Genomic DNA, 21,923 nt, shown 5'->3' on the forward strand with positions numbered 1-21,923 from the left:
TTTAATTCAAATTACACTGTCAAAGTCATATAAAATACAGAATTTTTCCTGTCTGAGATAACGACAAAGCTCATATTTCATCACATGATACCTCAGTACTACATTGGTGTCAAATTCTAGAGTGGGAGACTAAACCCATAACTTTCTGACTCAGAAGTGAGAGTGCTACAAATTGAGTCAAGCATAACCCAGGAGAGAGACAATATCTTCAGATAGGGAAGAGAGAAAATTGGTGGCGAAAAATTAGTGTTAAAAAATCATTAAGCAACCATTGATTTTTCTCCATCTGAATAGTCCATAAAGGGCCTAAGATATTTTAAAAGATCATTTGCAACTGCACACAAAAATACAGAAATTCTTGAATTTTCATGAGCAGAATTTCTCTGGCATTATTCACAGTTTGTCAGATGGTATACAAAATGTTTTATTCTGCTGCTAAGGTAGATCTGTGTTGAACTGGACTTGTCTTTAAGGCTTCAAAATCTAATTGCTGCAAATAGGAATCCCATGGTTAATTGCTGTTGGTGAGAGAAGTTTGCAGATTGGCAGGTGCTTGTAAATTCTCAGCTCCAGGTCATAAGAAACCAGCATCAAATGACTATTTTGTTTTCTCTTTAATATACTTTTGACACTCTGAAGCCTGACACCATAAGTGTGACAGATTCCATTTTTTTTAATATAGGAAGAGTAGGCCATTCAGCCCCTCGAACATGATCAATAGATAATGGGATATAGGGATAGGGCGGGAAAGTGGAGTTAAGGTAGATCGCCATGATCTTATTGAATGGCGGATCAGGTTCCAGGGGCTGTATGGCCTACTTCTGTTCCTATTTCTTATGATAGCTCCATTTACCTGCATTTGTTCCATATCCCTCGATACCCTTACCTAATAAAAATCTATCGATTTCAGTCTTGAAAGTTTCAATTGGCTCAGCATCCATAGCCTTTTGGGGGAGAGATTCCAGATTTCTGCTACCCTTTGTGTGAAAAAGTACTTCCCGACTTCACTCCTAAATGGCCTAGCTCTAATTTTAAGATTATGCCCTCTTGTTCTGGATTCCCCCAACCAGAGGAAATAGCTTCTCTGTATCTACCCTATCGAATTCATTTATAATTTAAACACCTTGATTAGATCACCCCTTAACCTACTAAATTCAAGGGAATACAAGCCAAATTTATGAAACCTGTCCTCGTAATTTAACACTTTAAGCCTTGGTATCATTCAGGTGACTGTGCTGTACCCCCTCCACTGCCATTATATATTTCCTGTGGTTCAGTGCCCAAAACTCTATGCAGTACTCCAGATAGGATCTGACCAAGGCCAAACAGAGAACAAACTCTTTATCCCTACTCTCATTGCCTACCTCCTAATTACTGATCCATGTCACAAGGTTACCTCCAATTCCGTGCACTCTCATTTTTGAAAATCTCTGTGCAGAACCTTATCAAATGCCTTCTGGAAGTCCATATGGACATTCCCCTATCCACACGCTCGTGCCCGCCTCTGAAAATTCAACTAGATTAGTCAGACATGACCTACAATTCACAAATCCATGCTGACTCTTTGATCCAAGTGCTCAGTCACTCTGTCTCTGATGACAGATTCCAGTTTAACTTCCCCATAATTGATGTTAAACTGACAGGTCTGTAATTACCTAGTATTGCCCATCCTTCCTTTTTAAATAATGGAGTGACATTAGCAATTTTCCACTCCATAGGCACAATTCCCAAATTGGGAGAGCTTTGGAAAATTATGACTAATGCAACTACAATTTCATCACCTATTTCTTTCAATACCCTTTTAATATATTGAAAGATCTCACATGACATTGCACATGGTGAAATGGGGATTACAAGGAAATGTTCTGGGATGTGGAAGTATGGGAGGGGTGCACATCTTGACTAAAAGAATTTAGAAAGTAAATCATAAGAGACCTTCTCAGAGGCAATGAAATAAGTTTTTTTTTAAAAAATGGTCTGCATGTATACAAAGATATAAATATCAGTTACTTAAATAAATGTCTGCACATAATATGCGGGAGCAGCCCTTTATTGGGCACCTGTTTAGGGTGTGCCTTTCTATGGGGAAGGTCAAGAAATATATAGAACTTTAATTTAATCTTTTATTTGTATTTCTCCTTTTTTACCAAATAAATTAGAGCCTGTTAGTAAAACATTTTAAATTCAGAACTTTTATTCAGAATTCCCTCCAAACTTGAATATTTGTCTAGTCCTTCCACAAATTGGTATCTGCTTATATGAAAAATCATTGTTTAAGTTCTCAATAGAGACAAATGACAGCTGGTCTAACTGTTCAGAATGCATTGTAAACAACTGCTTGAGTATAGTAATTTATTTTTTGTCAGGAATTTAAAAAAAGGCACACTTACTTTCTGTCTTAAAATGGTTTCTTTGAGGGGTTACTTCTTATAAATTCTGCCTTCTCCAATGGAAAATTACTAAGTCCTGGCATGCTCTTTGAATCGGCAATCTTGTTGTCGATCATAAAAAAAATCTAGAATTTGGTAGCTTTACCCTCCTATAACTAAGTGATGGGTTTGAAAGGTTGCATGAGTTCAAGACATCGTCACAGGCCTCTAATGGAAAACATTGCTACAATTATACCAAATGCAGAAAATCCTATTGTAAAAATACCTTCAATAAGTTTCTTATAAATTTTGTAATTTGTGTCTTTATGTTACAAACTTTATTTCCAATAGTAAGTGCTCAGCTTAGCAGAGGAAGCAAAATGGCATACAAAAGAATGGCATACAAATTTTTTTTAAAAATTATATTTAGCATAATTTTGTAGGTATTGCTGACTGTTCATGCTTGATTCATTATTTTCATATGTCCTTGTTAGTTCCTCATTCATAGTTTATCTATCCCCGTTCCTTGGAATTGATTTGTATATCTGCACCTGGTCAATTCTGACTGGTTATTATTTTTTAAATACAAAATTTGAGGCAATCAACTGCAAAACATTTCCATATGTACCTGTGTGATGCTGAAGGGTGGTGTGATGGATAAAATGCATGTTCAACGCAATATTGATATAGATAGCGACAAAGGATTTTATTCAAAGGCAAAATGGATTGACACAATTGGTAGACTGGAGAAGTAGACAAAAGATTGCTTTAAGTTTTTTTTCCCTCAACGATTTATACCCCTTCTCTGCTGCAGATATCAACTCCTCACTGGGGTATGGTTTCATGGGCACCAGTTACTCTCCAGTACCTCACCTAAATGGCCATTATTCATGTGTGCACCTCGACAGAGAATGTTAGCAAGGTATTTAACCAAGGGCATTACAGTTGTGCTTAGTCATGTCCTTATCCCATGTCCACTCTTTCAGGGCTAGTTTCTGGACCGGGGTCAAAAGCAGAAACCTAGACCATAAGACCATAAGAGATAGGAGCAGGAGTAGGCCATTCGGCCCCTCGAGCCTGCTCTGCCATTTAATGAGATCATGACTGATCTGATTTTTACCTCAACTCCACTTTCCTGCCCTTTCCCCATATCCTTTGACTCCCTTGCTGATCAAAAATTTGTCTAACTCAGCCTTGAATGTATTCAATGACTCAGCCTCCACAGCTTTTTGGGGTAAAGAATTCCAAAGATTCACGACCCTCTGGGAGAAGAAATTCCTCCTCATTTCCGTCTTAAATGGGCGACCTCTTATTCTGAAACTATGCCCCCTAGTTTTAGATTCCCCCACGAGGGGTAACATCCTCTCAGCATCTACCCGATCGAGTCCCCTCAGAATCTTGCATGTTTCAATACGATCTCCTCTCATTCTTCTAAACTCCAATGAGTATAGACCCAACCTGTTCAATCTTTCCTCATAAGACAACTCTTCCATATCTGGAATCAACCTAGTGAACTTTCTCTGAACTGCCTCCAATGCAAGTATGTGACAATTTTCCCTCCTTAACCTCGGAGCACTGAAACCAAATGTAGCACTTCCAGTCCCACCCCACCTAATTTAGCATGGAGCAGGGATTGAACATGTAACCTTTCTGGTCTATATGACCCAGCTAATTGTTAATTAGCTAAGCCATATAGACCAGAAAGCATTTTGCTTAAGCGTTTTGTTGTTAATTTAAACCAAAAATATTTAAGTTAATATTTTTGCTATAACTACTTTCTGGATAAACATTTTAATTTGAACAAGAATTGTGGTGTAATCTCTTTTATTAAATAGCAACTTAATTTTGAAAGATGTTGGTCCCAAGGTGCTATCATAAAAATTCCAGTTATTTGCATCCCACTCTTTAATTAACAAATCTAGAAAAAAGAATATTCATATATAATTTGAAGTCCTTCCTTTCATTAAAAAGTACCATTTTATGGAGATAACCATCCAAGATTCAAACATACAACACAAAATTATCTCTCATTCCTGAAGCCAACAAGAGTTTGCCCAACTTTTTCAACGTGGGCTGTAGAATAGAGAAAAGATGATACATCAATTATATTATTTACATTTAAACACTCAACGATAGTATAGGAACAGAGTTGTCTTGGAGGTCACTTCACCATTGTACAGGGGCCTATTTAAACGAGGTTTTTATGTACTTAAAAAACCATTTACTGCGCAATTCATAATTTCACATCCCATGATGGTTAAAATATCTTATCTGCAGGCTTTTCCTGACTTGATTATTGCTAAAACACAATGTTGATCTGCACACATAAAAAGAATCAAAGAAGTACACATATTTTCCACAGCCTGATTTGTAGTTGAGATAGCATACACAATACCCAACGAACATGGACACAATCTATTCAGCTTACTTCAGTTTCATAGTAATCAATGGATTAAAACTAATTATTTAAAAATGAATTGACTTTAGATCTAAACCTTTACATGATTCTTAGTTTCTTTCCCCCCTCAACTCCAGCTTTTGTACATTTCATTAAAACAATGCAATTACATAAACAGGAAATGAAAGGTACAAATGATGCAATATAAAGGACGAGGTGGGTTAGATCACAATACTTTCACATCTCAGACAGGGGTTTGAATGCAGCCCTCCAGGAAAATTAGTGGCTTTGTGGACAAATCATATAACCAGCCTGGACATATTAGAGGTATCTGGGAAATCTGTAAGGGTTAATCCTTGTATGCTGGGAAATCTGAGGCACAGACAAAAGACATACATTAGTATCACCAGGTGATTCCAATTAAGACAAGTGCCATCTTCAACTGGAGTTGAATAGATAAGAGTAATAAACCAATAAGAACCTTGAAAATCATGATATCAGAAAAGACATCTCCCTATTATGATTTAGGCACTGAGAAACAGAGAAAGGGTATAACACCTAATTGGGAATCCTGTTCTTCAAGGAACAAATTAAAATTTGAGAATTATAGTTTCTAACACCTGCTTCTTCAGTTGAATGACATCATGGAAAGGATCCATGCGACTGAATTGATCATCTTGGTTTGTCATTAAGAGAAATGTCCCCTAAGCAGACTTCCTTAGTGATAAACTAAAGTTATGCTTTGCCTATGCACTTGGTATTTGAGATGAGAGTGGGGGCCAAACCATTGTCTTTGGACCCCGCCGCAAACTCCGTTCCCTAACCACCGACTCCATCCCTCTCCTTGGCCACTGTCTGAGGCTGAACCAGACCAGTCACAACCTTGACGTCCTATTTGACTCGGAGTTGAGATTCTAACCACAAATCCGCTCCATTATCAAGACAACCTACTTCCATCTCCATAACATCGCCCGTCTCCGCCCCTGCCTCAGCTCATTTGCTGCTGAAATCTTCATCTATGCCTTTGTTACCTCCAGACTATACTATTCCAATGCAGTCCTAGCTTGCCTCCCATCTTCCACCCTCCATAAACTTGAGCTCACCCAAAACTCTGCTGCCTGTATCCTAACTCAATCCAAGTCCCATTCTCCCATCACTCCTATGGTCACTGACCTACATTGGCTCCCAGTCTGGGAACGCCTTGATTTTAAAAATTCTCATCCTTGTTTTCAAATCCCTCCATGGCCTCGCTCCTCCCTATTTCTGTAACCTCCTCCAGCCCTACAACCCTCTTGAGATCTCTGGGCTCCTCCAATTCTTGCCTCTTGCACAGCCCCGATTTTAATCGCTCCACCATTAACAGCCGTGCCTCCAGCTGCCTAGGCCTTAGCTCTGGAATTCCCTCCCTAAACCTCTCTACCTTTCTCTCATCCTTTAAGACGCTCCTTAAAACCTAACTGTGACCAAGCTAGAACCTAGGTCACCTGTCCTAATACCTCCTTATATGGCTCAGTATCAAATTTTGTTTGATAACGCTCCTATGAAGCACCTTGGGACGTTTTACTACATTAAAGGTGCTATATAAATTCAAGTTGTTGTTGCAGTTGAGTGGAGGAAATGGGAGAGCGTTTAAGGAGCTAGTTTGTTACAGAAAAAACAAGTCTAGGGCCTCGGTCCTCAAAGCTCCACTCTGCAATGGTAATATGTTACCATAGATGTTAATTTTAAGCCAGTTTAATGCATCGCTGTATCCGACTTCACCTTTGATGATTCTGGCAAGAGGGAATTAATTACATTCCACTCAGTTTTGTACTGAGGATCTGTGGTGATTTAATTGCCTAGGGTTTCATTGATACTATTTGAATTGGTTATGTGGGACAGTCCCAAGCTGAGCCAATTTTGGCATTTTATAAACATTAGACATAAAGGCTAGATTCCAGTCCTATTTTCCAATGTATACGTGTTAGCAAGGGGTAGCAGATTCATCTGATGGTTTTCAACTAAGGTAGATTACATACTGGAATTTCAGATACAATATTTCTTATTGTGCTGGATTTAGCAATCATCTACCTAGCCTAAAGCAATGTAACAAACACCTCCTCTTTCTGATGACTTTACGAAATTATTGTAGAAAGTCTCAATCACATAAAACTAGGAGCAAGCTCATAACACGAAACTGCTCGGAATTCTGTACGCACTAGAATTAAAGTGGTAGCGTCACACAACTTCAAACTAATGCAGGAAGTGAAAATGTCACAATAGTGCACTAAGGGTTTCATTTCTGCTGTTAGGGTTAAGACATGTTATGGAAGAATAATGAAAGTTTTTAATGTTGACACTAGGTAAAAAAAATGGAAAATGTTCCATTTCCTAGGAATACAGCCCTTGCATGAATAATCAGAAACTTCAACAAAAGTAAAAACAAAATAAAGAAGCAACCCCTCGACAATTTTTTTTTAAATGTAAAAAGATTGCAGGGTTTATAATAATTACTATATGTAAGCTACCAGCTTTCCTTTCTCGTTATGCAGACAATACTAGAACTCCACTCAGTAATCTGCCAGTTTTTTTTAATACTGATTTGGATGACCTGCTATTAAAATATTCCACTTCTGTGTCACTGTAAAAGGCGCACAACTGGCTCTTGTTCAGTATGACTAGTAGCTTCAAATTACCTTCAGTCAGAGTGTATGCTGGAAAAATTGAAAAACTCCATATTATGTTTCTTTATTAATAATCAGCCATTTTTGCCACTGTAAAAGAAAAAAGGTTCACTTAAAAAAAACAAAATATGCTATTGTACCAGCCTTCATTTATCAGATGTCCTTTTGATATTTACAATTCCACACTAACAAGAACTATTTCGTACATCATGAATACATGTTAAGTTCATAAGGCTGGTTTCTTCATCTCAATGTGGAAACATACAAGCATTAAAATCCATTTTTAGCAACAACCTCAAAGTGTGAATTAAGATGCCTGAGGAAGTCGTCCCTAGATGTGGTGCCTGCTGGGAAGACTCGCTGACAGAATTCACAGATTTTGGAGTTTAGGTCCAGGTCAGAGTCTTTGGATGCTTGATGCAGTAATTCACCTTCTTTATTGTGGTAAGGATTCCACTCGGGCTGCAAGAGAGAGGAGACATTTTTCATTACTGAACGTGCTGTGTAAATGAAAAACACACCATATGCCTATAAAAGTCAGATTATAATGCAACAGCTTTAGCGGAATAATCAGCCCTTATGGCAGTCTAGAAAAATATATTCTGATCAACCTTTTATCTACCTCAGTACTGTTTTGGAAATCAGCTCGAAATACCCATTTTGCAGGATAGTTTTTTTCTAAAAACAATATGTACACATCTATGTTCAAAAAAAAGCTTCTCAAATTGATTAAAGTTATTCACTAGTTAATCTGCATTAGAAAAATACTCAATAACATGATCAATAAGAGTAATGCACACCATTATTCAATAGTGGCTCAGTTTCTCAAAATCCAGATATTTCTGTAGTTCATTTTTATACATCTCACACACAATTACATTTTCATGTATCACCATGATTTCAGTATATAGAAGGGCTACAGACTAAGTATTAAATGGTTTGGTGAATAGCATGTTTTACATGCTATCACACATAATTTGTGCATTGGGTCAGAAAAGTAAAAATTTAGTAACCATGTGATACCTTAAGTGTACTGATTTGAACTATTCTTTAAACTTGCTATGCAGCGGAGTACATGAATTCTAACTGCATAGCTGGGTCAGCATCAATGCATATTAATATCCTAATTTTAAGTGTAATAGCACCACTTCCTGTTGTTAATAAACATTTTGCTTGATGTATGTAACTAGCAGTTGGTGTAAATTGCACATTAAGTCTGCTTAGGTGCAGACAGAACATTTATCTAGAGCTACTGAAACATATGTATTTGCTAAATACTGTACTTGACAGAATATAAAACGCAGATTGTAACTACTCCCAGGAGGGTGCAATTTATAAGGGGATCTTGTATTGCAAACTACTAATAAATGTTCGCTGACTTAAGCTGTCTTCATACCTTATCTTTGGCATCGGTGCTAGACCAACATTTTCCACACACAGTGCCAAAACAACAGTATAAAGCTGCCAGTGCAGGCTGCTATTGGAGGAAATGCCAGCGCTTTGTTTCATTTTGTACCAGCAGCACTATAATGGCTTCTGGTGTGGTGCCTGCTTTTTAAACTTACCTATATATTTTTAAAACATAAATTCTGCTGGTACAGGAGGGCCACCATTTAATTGTGAAGAGCTGACTGTCAGGGGTAAATTGTCCCAAATGGGACTCCAGAAAGCAGCACTCCATACATGTATTTAAATGATGCAAGTGGGCAATGCAACGGCACCCTATTCACATCACAGTTAATTAAAGTCAATAAAAAGCTCCACAGATACACAAGAATAGATTTAGAGACAACTTTGCAACAAGTGTAAGACCAAATAGTTTCCCATTGTGACTCCATGCCACCCCGCAAAAAAAAGCAACAATGTAGGAACTAGATCTATATTTAAAATGAGAACCGTTCTCCAATGGTTCAGTGAATTTGTCTAGGGAGGTTAGGAAGGGCAAAATTGGCCATGGTTCCTGTTATCCTGTGACTTCTGCTGGAAATGCAAGTGTGTGGATGTAAGGTAAGGACTTGATTGGGCTCAGCTGCAAAGGCCCCTGTAGTTGAACATCCTGACACACTGTAAAACTAACACAAATAATGACCACTTGCTGACTCATCAGAGGGCACCAGGGACCTATATAACTGTATCCAACAAGGATTCGATGTCTTCAGGAAAGTAGAGAAGAAAATTGGCAAATAAAATAACATGCCTTTTAATTTCTTTATAAATTATAGAAGCACAAATAGAACACAAAATGGATTAACAGAGAGACTATAAATTATTGAACATAATCAGGCAATTAAATTGGCACAAATGCAATGTGCCAATGTACTTTTCATTAAATATCATTTAAATTTTTAAGGTCACAGTTCAGTTATTTAAAATTTTGAATAACTGGAAATAAATCAGAAAAAATAGTTTGAGAGTTGTACTTTGACCTAGACAGCTCAATACCTGAATGCTTTGAATAACTTCACGCAATATGATAATAACCTTTCTTGATGTCTAAATAGCATGAGTATTTTTCAAGAAAATGACAGTTCTTCCCCATACCCCACAAATGGCAGGAAGGAAACTTTGGAACAGATAAAATGCATGATATAATAGCAAACTGAGGCATAGCAATATTTGATGGCAGTAAAATATGACTACTTTATATAATTTTATTAATCTTCTTGAAATCAAAGCTCGCTAAAATAAACAATGTATGGAAAACCGCACCGAGGATTCCTGTTTCATAGTCAAGAATTTGAGACATATTAATGTAACTTTATTATTAACTGCAAATCATTATAGTCAGTGAGCATATAGCCCCATTCTATGCAACAACTCAGCAGCAATTCTTATTTTATATTTTTAAATTACTTGCCTCTTCATAACATGTAATTACGTACCAGCTGCTTCATTTGCTTCTGTACAGTTTTGCACTGTACAAAGCAGGGTGCCATCTACTGAAAATAGATACTCAGATAACTAGTAAAAGAACAATCCAATGAGATAATAGAAAAAGGCATTAGTAACAAGTAATGTGATAGAGTGTGTGTGTTTCACAGCTCCACAGGGCTTCTAAGTAATAGAGGAAATAGTGTAATTTGTTTTTGCTAAATCTCTTACAACAGCATCGGTGATAAAACATGATGCAAAAGAATTAATATACTGTACTGTCTATATAGCAAGCAACAGGCCTTGGGCCTAGAGCATTTGAGAAACCCTATGGACAACACATTTTTGTCTCAATAAAAATGCAAGAATTTCTTTAGAAGTTGTGATTGTTGCTATGTTCATGTTTATTACTAGACATTATGGCCTGGAATTCGCTCCAATGGCAATACTGGCACCGAACATCCTAAGTTAGACTATTGTGCTTCCCGATCCTCCAGCGGCAAATTTACACCACAATTTGCTGGAGAAATAATTAGAACACACCACAGCAAGCATAGCAGCAGATCGAAGGGTGGCCAATGGACAAAGTGAAAACCCACTGCGATGCAACTCAGGCTCAGAAGTGTTTAAAATAGATGTTTAGAGGTTGAACTGACGGGCAGAAACAAGCACATTAGATGGAACAGTGATCCTCCCCTTCCCATCGAGATTGTACAAGCAACACGGAAACCTGAGGCTTCCGACATCCAAGTATTGGAGGAGCAGAAATTTCATCCAATTAAATATTGGGCAGATCGAAGCCATTGCCTCCCGTGCTCACCACAAACTCCATTCCCTAGGTGATGGAGGTTGCAGGTTTGGGAGCTGCTGTCGAAGAAGCCTTGGTGAGTTACTGCGGTGCATCTTGTGGCTAGTACACACAGCAGCCACAGTGGGCCAGTGGTGGATGGGCTGTCAATCAAGCAGATTGCTTTGTCCTGGATGGTGTCGAACTTCTTGAGTATTGTTGCAGTTGCACCCATCCAGGCAAGTGAAGAATATTCCACCACATTCCTGACTTGTGCCTCGTAGGTGGTAGAGAGGCTTTGGGGAGTCAGGAGGTGAGCCACTCACAGGAGACCTGCTCAAAGTAGCCATGGCATTTATGTGGCTGGTCCAGTTGAGTTTCTGGCCAGGATGTTGATGGTGGGGGATTCAGCGATGGTAATGCCATTGAATAACGAGAGGAGGTGATTAGGCTCTCTCTTGTTGGAGATGATCATTGCCAAGCACTTGTGTAGCACAAAAGTTACTTGCTACTTATCAGCCCAAGCTTCGATGTTGCTGCATGTGGGCATAGACTGCCTCATTATCAGGGGAATTGCGAATGGAGCTGAACACTGCAATCATCAGCAAACAGCTCCACTTCTGACCTTATGATGGAGGGTAGGTCATTGATGAAGCAGCTGAAGATAGTTGGGCCTACGCGCTACCGAGGCACTCCTGCAGCGATGTCCTGCGGCTGAGACGATTGTCCTCCATCAACCACAACCACCTTCCTTTGTGCCAGGTATGACTCGAGTCCCTGGAGAGTTTTCCTCCTGATCTCCGTTGACTTCAGTTTTACTAGGCGGTGCCACGCTCAGTCGAATGATGCCTTGTGTCAAGGACAGTCACTCATCACATCTGTAAACCTTTACTGAGTTTTCACAGAGGATACACTCAGTTCCAATTTTCTATCCACAGATCCACTGTGTTATTTTGCAGCCAACCTGAACCCAAAGTGACCCCATTTATCTCCTCCGTCACCAAGGAGGATAGTCATTAGTTGGTTATGAGAGAACTGAGTAGCTTGGGTTTGTGCTCTCACTAGTGGACAGCAGTTATCAGGAATTTGTCCAAAGCAGGAGGAGCATAACTCACCATAAAATGTGCAAGTGCACTGCCACCATTCTCCTGATTACTGTTTAAACACATACTTTAACCCATTAAACAGAAGTTGCAGGAGTTGACGGTGCAGAACTGCAGTCGCAACTGCTCACTTCTCCACAACTCAAAGTAGGCATTGACCCTTGATTGATGAGCGTGTGTTCATATAACCAGCCTCCAAGTAACACTTTCCAGCTGCTGCTTTCACTAACCTTAAGAGTTTTGTCATCAGCTTCATGATTAACATCTACCTTCAGAGTAGTGGAAGGACCTATACAGAACAGTTGCCTTGATGTTCAAAAGTCCAAGACCAATAACAAGTACCAGGTTTACTCATAACCTACTGCTTAATTCAGGTCCTTATGGAAGAGTCTTTGGCAAATGAACATGCTCACCTTGAGGCTGACTTCCAGTGCAGGGTGCTAAGCAGCAGGTTGAAGCCCTCCAACCCTCCAACCATTTATTTTTTCCTCCAGATCCCACACGAGCCAAAAGAAGTTCTTCTATTGCATGCCGAGTAACTTTTAACAACGAAAGAGAACTGTTAGTACACACCTTCTACGCATAAGGTCAACCTGCACTGGGACTTTGAAGGGAGATGATGAAGACCAGTGTTCTTCACCCCTTCCTTAGGAGCAGCATCCAAGTTGAAGATGGCATACATCAGAACGCCCAAATACTGTTATAAACGAATAATTGGGAGAACCACCACTTATATCTTGCCTTTCAGAGCTATAACATTTTGCAAGATGGCAACCAGCATCCTATTCCACTGGTTACCCCTTATTATTCCAGATGGTGAACAGTGCACATTGGATCCCTGAACAAATCCACTAACATATCATCTGTGAAAACAAGCAGTGCAACTTTTACAGAAACACCCTGAATGGACGCTCGAGGTGCTGCTTTTAATGTTCTGTCAACCTGTACCCCAAATTCCTCTGCTATGCCACAACACCAGAGTATAATTACTGCCGTTTTTTTTTTAAAACCAAAATGCATCACCTCACACTTACTGACACTGAATTCCAACTGCCACTTTTTAGCCCAATCCCCCCTCTTATTAATATCCCTTTGTAGTTGCCTTTGGTCTTCTAAAGAATGAACTATACCTCCTATTTTGGTATCATCTGCAAATTTTGACACCATTCCCTCTAGGCCTATACCCAAATCATTGATATACACTGAACGAAAGGCACCCCAGAACTGAACCATGAGTGACACCACTACCCACTTCCAACCACTCTGAAAAACTGCCCTCAACTCCTACACTTTTTTCCTTTCTAACCAGTTTTTAATCCAGTTTGTTATCCTCCCTCTAATTCAAAAACCCTTAATCTTCTTTAATAATCTCCCACATGGTACTGTGTCAATGGGTACAACATTGGGTGTGTGCTGGAGGATTGGAGAGTAGCCATACTCAATAGAGCCCTGAAATATAATTTCTAGGGCCTCTTCAATCTCCTCCCTCAACTCCTCGACGCTTTGTCTACCCTTAGCTTAACATTTAAAATTTTCCTTTTATCCATTACAATATCACTCATCTTGTTCTCCACTACTTCAGGATTCACCTCCTGCTAAAGATTAGTTCTTCAAATTCAGTTCTGAATCCGTGGAACCCCCCACCCCTCAACCCAACCACTTACAAACCCAACACCTATCGCAAAGCAACAAATCGCAGCCCTTCCAACACCGTGCTACCAAACTACAGAACTCCATCTTAATGCTATTAAAACCCAAGACCCCATTCTAATATCATTAAACTCCAGAATCTCAATGCTACAAAACCTTAAGATGCCCACTTCCACACTGCCAAACTCCAGGATCTCCACATCAGTTCTCTCAAATTACAGAAGCACGCCCAAGTGCTATCAATCTGCAAGATCCTCCACCAAGTGTTGCCAAATACCATCTACCTTCCTTCATTCTGGAATATTTTGCCTACTTCCATGACTTATTCATTACAAATCAATGGCCTTGATGATAATACATTGTATGTTACATAGCATAAAACCCCTGTTGTTATAGAATGCATCACCCAGCTCGCCGTGTGCAACACCATAGGACATCTGTTTATATATTTTAGAAGATATCTCATGCGATTATTTATGAGAAGTCAGATGATACACTTAATGAACAAAGGAGCATTATATGATGTAATGCAAAATGTATTATTCTGCTAAGATAAAGCTGTGTTGTTTTAAGAGCATAAAGTGTAATTGGTGTTAAGTTCAGAGAGGTGCAGTGAATTAGAATTTAATTGGTGTTTGATGACATATTGATTAAGCTGTAGTTTAATTAAAATAATGTGTGTTCCATAGTTTTGCTGATGCTAAGTCAGATAATGCACTGTTTTGTAAGGACGATGTAATGCAAAATCTATTGTTCTTCTGCTAAAATGAAATTGTCCCCCTTTAAGACTCAAGTCTATTTGCTGTTAATTGAACACTATGTACGGTTGATTTTCGTTTCTGGCATACACTGGATAGGCAGGCGGTGTGTCCGCTCCACCCACATGATGACACGGCAGGAGGCCCAAAAGATTTTCCTGATCGGGCCCTATTTGAATACAGAAAGTGAGCTACCAGCGCTAACCACGCTGTTTATATGCAGCTCACTGGGACAGCAGTAAATTCGGTGGGGTAGAGACTGCAGTGGCCCTGCAGCAGCACCTTAAGGGGGAGGGTTAAAACGACTGGGTGGGGGGGGCAATAAAGCAGCAGATTGAAGTGGCAGGAAAATAATGTAAAGAACACGGTCTGCAGCGAGGAGTTGCGCTTTTAAGGCTTAAATGTCCCAAAAATAATGAAGAAAGTCATTGACAGACTTGCTTCCAGCCTTATCCGACTGCAGCTTATGGTCCTTTTAAATAGTACTGAAAATGGTTATCTCCCAACCAGAACACCCATTGTTTGTGGGCGGGTTGAGGAAGCAGCGGTAGCAGTGGTGACAGACACAAAAATACCAGTTGGGTCCTAACATCATAAGATCCTTATTTTAATATAGTAATTCGACCCTCACTGATTTCAGGTGGGATTGCTGGCTGCTGAGATTGAAGCCCACCTGAAAATGGCAATGCCGAGCTTCTAACAATAAGTCAGCAATTTTCTTCCTGCCCAGTTCACGGTGAGAAACAGAGAGGTGGGGAAACAAAAATCAACCTTTGTAAGTTCAGAATTTAATAGCTCTTGAGGCTTAAGGTGTCAGACGTAGTTTTGTTTCTTTTGATTTGTCAAATTAGAGGTTAGAGATAATTCTATTCTTAAGCCAAATTAATATCTTCTTTTCTACAAGTGTGACACTGAAATTTGAATGTGATACTTGAAACATAAAGACAGAAAATATGTGCTAGAGCATCGTTTGGAAAATATAAAGTGGGAATCTCCAGGAAGTTGTGGAGAATTAGGTTTCTCTCTTGCCTATCTCTCTTGTCTTTATGTTGCTATTTCTCCCTCTGTCTCTCCTCTAACTCTTCTTTTTCCATCTCTCTCTCCTCTTTCAGGAAGGTGGTGTCGTGTGGTGGAGAAAGGAGCTGCAGGCTGCATTTTCCAGTAGGGGTTGCAGGGAAATTATGTCCATTTTTTCACGGAAAGTGTAAATCAGTGGCTACGATATTATTATACATTTGTTCAGTTATGTACTTCATTTCATGTCTTAGTTTTTTTAAAAAAAAGTCTAGGATTTACAGAGACAATGGAGAAGTGAAGAAGCTAGATAAATACATGAGGGAGAAAGAAATAGAAGGATATGCTGATAGGGTTAGATGAAGTAGGGAGGGAGGAGGCTCACGTGGAGCATAAACACTGGCATGGACCTGTTGGGCTAAATGTACAGCACAGAATCGGCCATTCTACGTAAGATGTTTCAGGTTCCAGAGATGTAGAAGGACTGTAGAAGTACTGAGAAGAGGGGGTGGTCATGGCTTGGTAGCATTGGGAGACTTGTCTAGGGCTGTGGAAGCAATGGTGTAAGGTGGTGGGATGTGGCAGGAACATGGAGGTGTTAGCATCCACGAGTATTGGGGAGAAGGGTCCTTGGGTCTCAAAATAGTGGCAGGGGGATTCTGGGCATGGGCGTAGTGTGTATGGATGTGATGGGATGAGTACTAGGGTATGGCAGTAGTGCAAGAGTATTCTTGGGGGTATGGTAGCACTGGGATAGTGTAACAAGATGTGGGAGTATTGGGAGAGTGTTGTTGGGGCATCCTAATAAAAGTGCATTAAGCATTTAGAAAAACTTAACGCTGGTTTCTGGGGCATGGTTGGGAACACTATGACAGAGGTTTTCTCAGGAGCTGTTGGCAGTGGGAAGCTAGGGGAAAGGCATGGATGCCTGGGATGGGAGTAGGAAGCAGTAGCAGGAAAGAGATGAGGAAAAGGCATGGTGCTTTAGGTAGGGGTGAGAGAATCAGGGAAGGAGAAGGAGAATGAATCTCAGATGTTTTCCAAAAGGGCCTCCCCAGCAGTGAGCACACTGTGGTCATACAAGAATTGCTATCTATATATAGTACTTTAAGGAACAGAGGCTTTGCCAACTCAGTGCTAGAAAGTCCTTTGGGAAATTCCACCTGCAGCAAGATAAGCCACATTAAGTTGCTTAAGCCCTTGCTGTACTTTAACTATTTTAATAAAACTACAGTAAAGGCTTAAACAATGTTTCACTGGTTTCATTGCCAGGAACATGGCTTTTCTCATCGTGGCCATGGGAAGTGACTTACAGATAGGTTGTTTGATGGCAGTGGTAAGAAGGGGCCGAGGGGATAGGGTGGTTGGCTGGCTTGGGGCAGTGAGCAAGACAGGAAGAGGGAGCAGCCAGGCTGCAGGGGGAGTATTGGACAGTAGGCCTAATTTTAGGCTATGGAGAACATCTCCATCTGCCTTGGAGACAGAGCTTGGAGGCCTCAGTGGTAGGCAAGTATGAATATTTAAGTGGGTAAGATGGGTAAGTTCAAACGTGGTGTGAAAATGTCACAGAAGACATTATATATATTTCACATTCCTTCCATTTTAATAGTCAATGTTTCTCCTTTCTTTATATTTCTTTCACCACTGTGATTTTTACAGGCATGAGGTGATCAGAGAAAAAATGGGAAGTTAATTCTAAATCTTCTTCCAAAATCATTTTGTATCTTGCCAATAGGAAGAGTATGGCAGTGATCCAGGGACAATGTATTTAATGAGGAGAAACGGTAAGTAATAGGGGAACTAAAATAGCAAATTAGATTGCATAATAGATGAACAAAACCTTTATATATCAAATAATGGATCAAATATTGAAAACAATCAGAGTTAACGCTGCAAAGCCAAGTAAAATGCTGCAGTATGCAACTGACACATAAGTAACAAGTCCAAGGAAGTGACAGTAACACTATAAAACACTCCTGTTGTAGTCAGCATAAATACAAAATAATAGAAAGGCAGTGGAGAAAATTCAGAGGATATAGGTGATTCTAGGTTCTGGATCACTGAGTTAAGAGCTAAGGAATATAAATTTATACTCACTGGATAAAATGGGGAACATGTTCTTAGTTCTTAAAATATTGAGCCAGAAATCGCTCCCGAAATAACAGAGGAACTCAACAGCACTCTCCGTTTTTAGTGGTGAATTGAAGGAGCAAGTTCCTGCGTTTGCACATGCGCAGTAAAACGCGGAAATCGTGAACTTGCTCCTATTGGTTCACTGGCAATTTGACAGCTTTGAATTAAAGGGCTGCACTCATTGAAATCACTGAAAAACTGCAAACTTGCTCATCTGCCCAGCTGGAAAGTAACCAATTACACCACCAAACAGGTACACATAAAAATACCAGTTCTAAACTAAGTTTTAAAAGCGCGGTTAGTCTTAATGACAGCCAAACAACTAAAAATTACATTTTAAAAGTGTGGAGTCTCATATTACTCCTTATTTTAATAGTTTTTGGTCATTAAAAAAAATTAAAAATTAAATTAATTTTTTTTTACTTTTCCCTTCTGTCTCTAATTTAATTCAATTATTTCTTTGGCTTTTTATTAAAAAAATTTTTTATATTTACAATGACTTCCAGAATACTAACTTTAAACAAATGAAGTCTGCTTGCGGTCATGACTTCTCTACCTGACAGATTTTGTGGGCGTGTCTTCTATTCTTACAGACTCTTCCATTCTGCTTCTCAGAGGCTGAGTTGATAGCGCACAATTTTTTTAAAAGTTCAAAATCAAGTAAGTCGACGCCACAGAGCCCGCAGTAAGTACATTCATTAATTTAATTTGCAGGAGCTGCAGCTCTGCGCAAGTTCTGGCCCATAGACACTCAATGGCTGGATGTGGAGAAGTATTTCACGTGAATTAAGAAAGAACCAAAGAAGTCACAAAAAAAAGTTAATTAAAGGAGTAACATTTTTCATGCTTAGAGCCTCCAATTTGTAAAATAGGTTTAGCATCTAGTGCAGCACATACTGACTCAGCTGAAATACTGCAAAGAAATTGAATTGATTCCCAATTCTCCACAGAGTATGGTATGGATTTCGGACAGGAAAATGATCAGAATGAGTCCTGAAATAAAATAAAATGAGGGAGTGAACTGAATGGGATAACTGACTATTCCTCAATTCTACATTCTTCTGCTCTTATCAAGTATGGGGTATATAGTTGCTGTGCCTTAAAAAGATAATGCTCAATTATACTAATTAGAGTTAATTTCAACATAAAAATTAGGTTCATGAAAGAAGTAAATTACAAACTTTGCACGGTCTTCCAATGATATGCATCCAGAACACACCATTAGACTTAAGCCTAGCCTGACCGATTCCAGACAAACCATTTCATTTTAGTACACATTAAAAAGGTCGTGCCATGAGATGGGTTGTGCTGTACATGGTTTCTTACCCCCACACTCTATAAAGTCCCAGGACCTGCACAATAGCAGTTTATTTTGACCTGAAACATAATAAACACAAACTCCAAAACAAACACTTGGTCAAATGATGATATATGGAGAATGCACATCATTCTAAGAATGAAGAACCTATGAGATGGATAACTCATTGTTTTCATTCAACATCCTCCATACATCAGAGCAGTCTACCAAAAGCAGAACAGCAATTCAAGAAAGGGGAGGAGCAAAAATACCAGCAGTCACGGTTAATCTGTGGAAGATATTATCCTATGCAAGTCAAAACTAGACAGTAATGGTGTGTGTATTGCTCCATGTGGCTGTTTTGCAAATACCATCAATTGGAACCTAATTGAGCAATGCACAAGAAATTGTAGAATGTGTGGTATGATCTTTAATTTTAAACCCTTGTTTCTTCCCTGAAAGATGACAGCAGTGGAGAATGCATTCTACATTCGCTTAGCTCTCCACTGCTTGGTTATTGGTTAGCCTTCAATAATAGGAAGCAAATAACTGCTTTAGCTTCTCAAGATGCTGGGTATAGATGGTGTGGAGCTTAATGATAATCAGTGAAACCAACACCCCATCACTGTGATAGCAGATAAAGTGAGGGAATTGACATGAATTCAGTGTTTACAGCCTACATCAAATAGGCACAATCTAATATATATGTATATATATATTAAATGATTTTACGCAGGCAGAGTATCTGGCTTTAACTAGCTGAAAGAGAGTTTGATTCGCTCTGTGTCCGGGGAGTGGCCAATACACAACACAATCCAAATGTATCCAGTTTCAATAAGAGGTGGCTTCATTATTTCCACTGCTTATACTGGGAAACTCATTAGCAGGAAATTCTATTGGTGGAAAGCGAGATTAAGCTGGATAGCTCTTTTTCAGCCGACACGGACATGATGGGCCGAATGGCCTCCTTCTGCACCATAACTTTCGATGAGCCCATGATTAGGTCAAAGTTTGCTTGATGGCTGGGCAATCTTAATTTGAAATACTAGTGTCTTTGAGTCACAGAGCAAGGAAATAGATGAATGATTGTCTCGAATGGCTAAATCAACAACGAAGCTTTGTTCTAAAAGCACTCAGATTGTACAGTGGTTAAAAATGTATGTAAAGTAAACAAGATATGATTTAAATGGATTTCAGGTATCAAAAGCTAAATCAACCATCAGATGCCTGGGATATTGTTCACATCCTTACTATGCAAAACTATCTAAATTGCTTGACCATGGAGAAGAATTCATTCGCTCATCAAATAAGCCTGCTTTATAATCAAAGACAGACATATATGAGCAGGGGTGGGGTGGGAAACACTTTGTTTCAGGCAGCCAGTGTCATCATAAAGCACTTCAAGGTCAGATTTAGCAAAGCTATATGCAAACTAAAGCTTGCTCTACTCTGCCACAACAATGTGCCTCAGCCCAACCTCAGAAGAGCAGCTTCTACTGCACCAGTGAGCTCCCCACCCATTTTTCACATTAATCCATAAGCTGATCTGAGTAACACTGTTAATTAGTGCCAAATTGGGTTCAGTGGTGTGCAAGAAATTAGATCGAGACTGCCTAAACCTATTTCACATAGGGCTCTTACAGCCAACAGACAGAGGAGACCTTTCTCCCATCAATTTCGGGCTGGATTTGGACTCAGGTCCCAGAGGTAAAGCCAGCATCGAATGCACTGCACACCCAGTTCCCCAACACAATGTGGTGTTTGCTGCTTTTCTGAATAGACAGGAGATTGTGGGCATCCATGTAGTATCTGGTGCAATATACAGTGGTTAAAGGGTCAGTTCGTCCCAAGGCATGCATAAGGTGCAGGTTTTAGTTCATTAGAGACTTAGGTAGCTTAAGATTACTGCCTCTCTGCCATGACTGCAAGGTTGGGTAAGAAAGGTCAAAAGGAGTTGGGAGAAAGGTTGGATTATAGTAAGAACAATTTCTTGGTTAGAATAAAATTGAAAAAGAACTTGCATCAGAAACTCCTAAGAACTACTTCAAACCACATCTCATCATCAAGAGCTTTTTAAAAAAAATAATTATTGGGACGTGGGCATCGCCAGCAAGGCCAACATTTATTGTCCATCCCTAGCTGCCCTGAGAAGTTGGTGGGTCAACTTCTTGAACTTTTGCAATTCTTTACAGCAGTTTGATGCAACTAAATAGCTTGCTAGGCCACTTCAGACGGCAGTTAAGAGTCATCCATATTGGTGTGGGACTGAAGTCAAATATAGGCCAGAATGTGTAAGGACAGCAGGTTTCCTTACCTGAAAGGCATCAGTTGGGTTTTTACGACAATTTGACAACTTCATGGTCACTTTTACTGATGGCAGTTTTTTTAATTACCAGACTTTTTTTTGCAGTTCATTGACTCTTCAAGCCAAAACTAAAGCCAACATTGCAATTTTCCATGAGAGGAACTTAAAATCACATGTTCAGACTTTTCAACAGTGGTCACAACATGTGATTTTACTCATTTCAAATAGATATGGCTAAGTGGTTTAGTAGAACACCACAACTTTTTCTACTTCATGTTATTGGCTCCATTAGTGGGCATCTTAAGTAAGCTAATCAAGGTATTCACTACCCAAGGTAGCCACTGGTCGAGCAATCATCTCCTTTTAATAGTGAGGCCATCAACCAGAAGGTCTGAGATCTCGGATGTAACATTTGGGACGGATTATATGAAGGCACGTCAAGACATCCAAGGGAAGCATGGTTTAGTTAGGATTGGACATAGAGTGTAACAATTAAAGCAGTATTGTTTTCAGAACTGGTTCTGGTGTTCTATCATGTTCTTGGATTTCTGTGGTACTGGTGAGATAATGTGGTG

General features: G+C 39.4%; 1 protein-coding gene across 5 annotated transcripts in view; it reads right to left on the bottom strand.

The window, feature by feature from the left end:
• Positions 1–3,251: 3,251 nt before the first annotated feature.
• Positions 3,252–21,923, bottom strand: part of tank (TRAF family member-associated NFKB activator) — a 96,304-nt gene continuing 77,632 nt past the window's right edge. For 4 of the 5 annotated variants that reach the window (XM_067987382.1, XM_067987380.1, XM_067987381.1 and 1 more), the window contains one exon: positions 3,252–7,892. In XM_067987382.1, the coding sequence (XP_067843483.1) occupies positions 7,701–7,892 (192 nt within the window). In that variant the 3' untranslated portion in view covers positions 3,252–7,700. Of the gene's footprint in view, positions 7,893–12,604; positions 12,731–21,923 lie in introns of all 5 variants that reach the window. The other variant, XR_010963416.1, reaches the window with a different exon arrangement.

Source organism: Heptranchias perlo, chromosome 7 (genome assembly GCF_035084215.1).
Source record: "Heptranchias perlo isolate sHepPer1 chromosome 7, sHepPer1.hap1, whole genome shotgun sequence".
Taxonomy (NCBI): Eukaryota; Metazoa; Chordata; class Chondrichthyes; order Hexanchiformes; family Hexanchidae; genus Heptranchias; species Heptranchias perlo.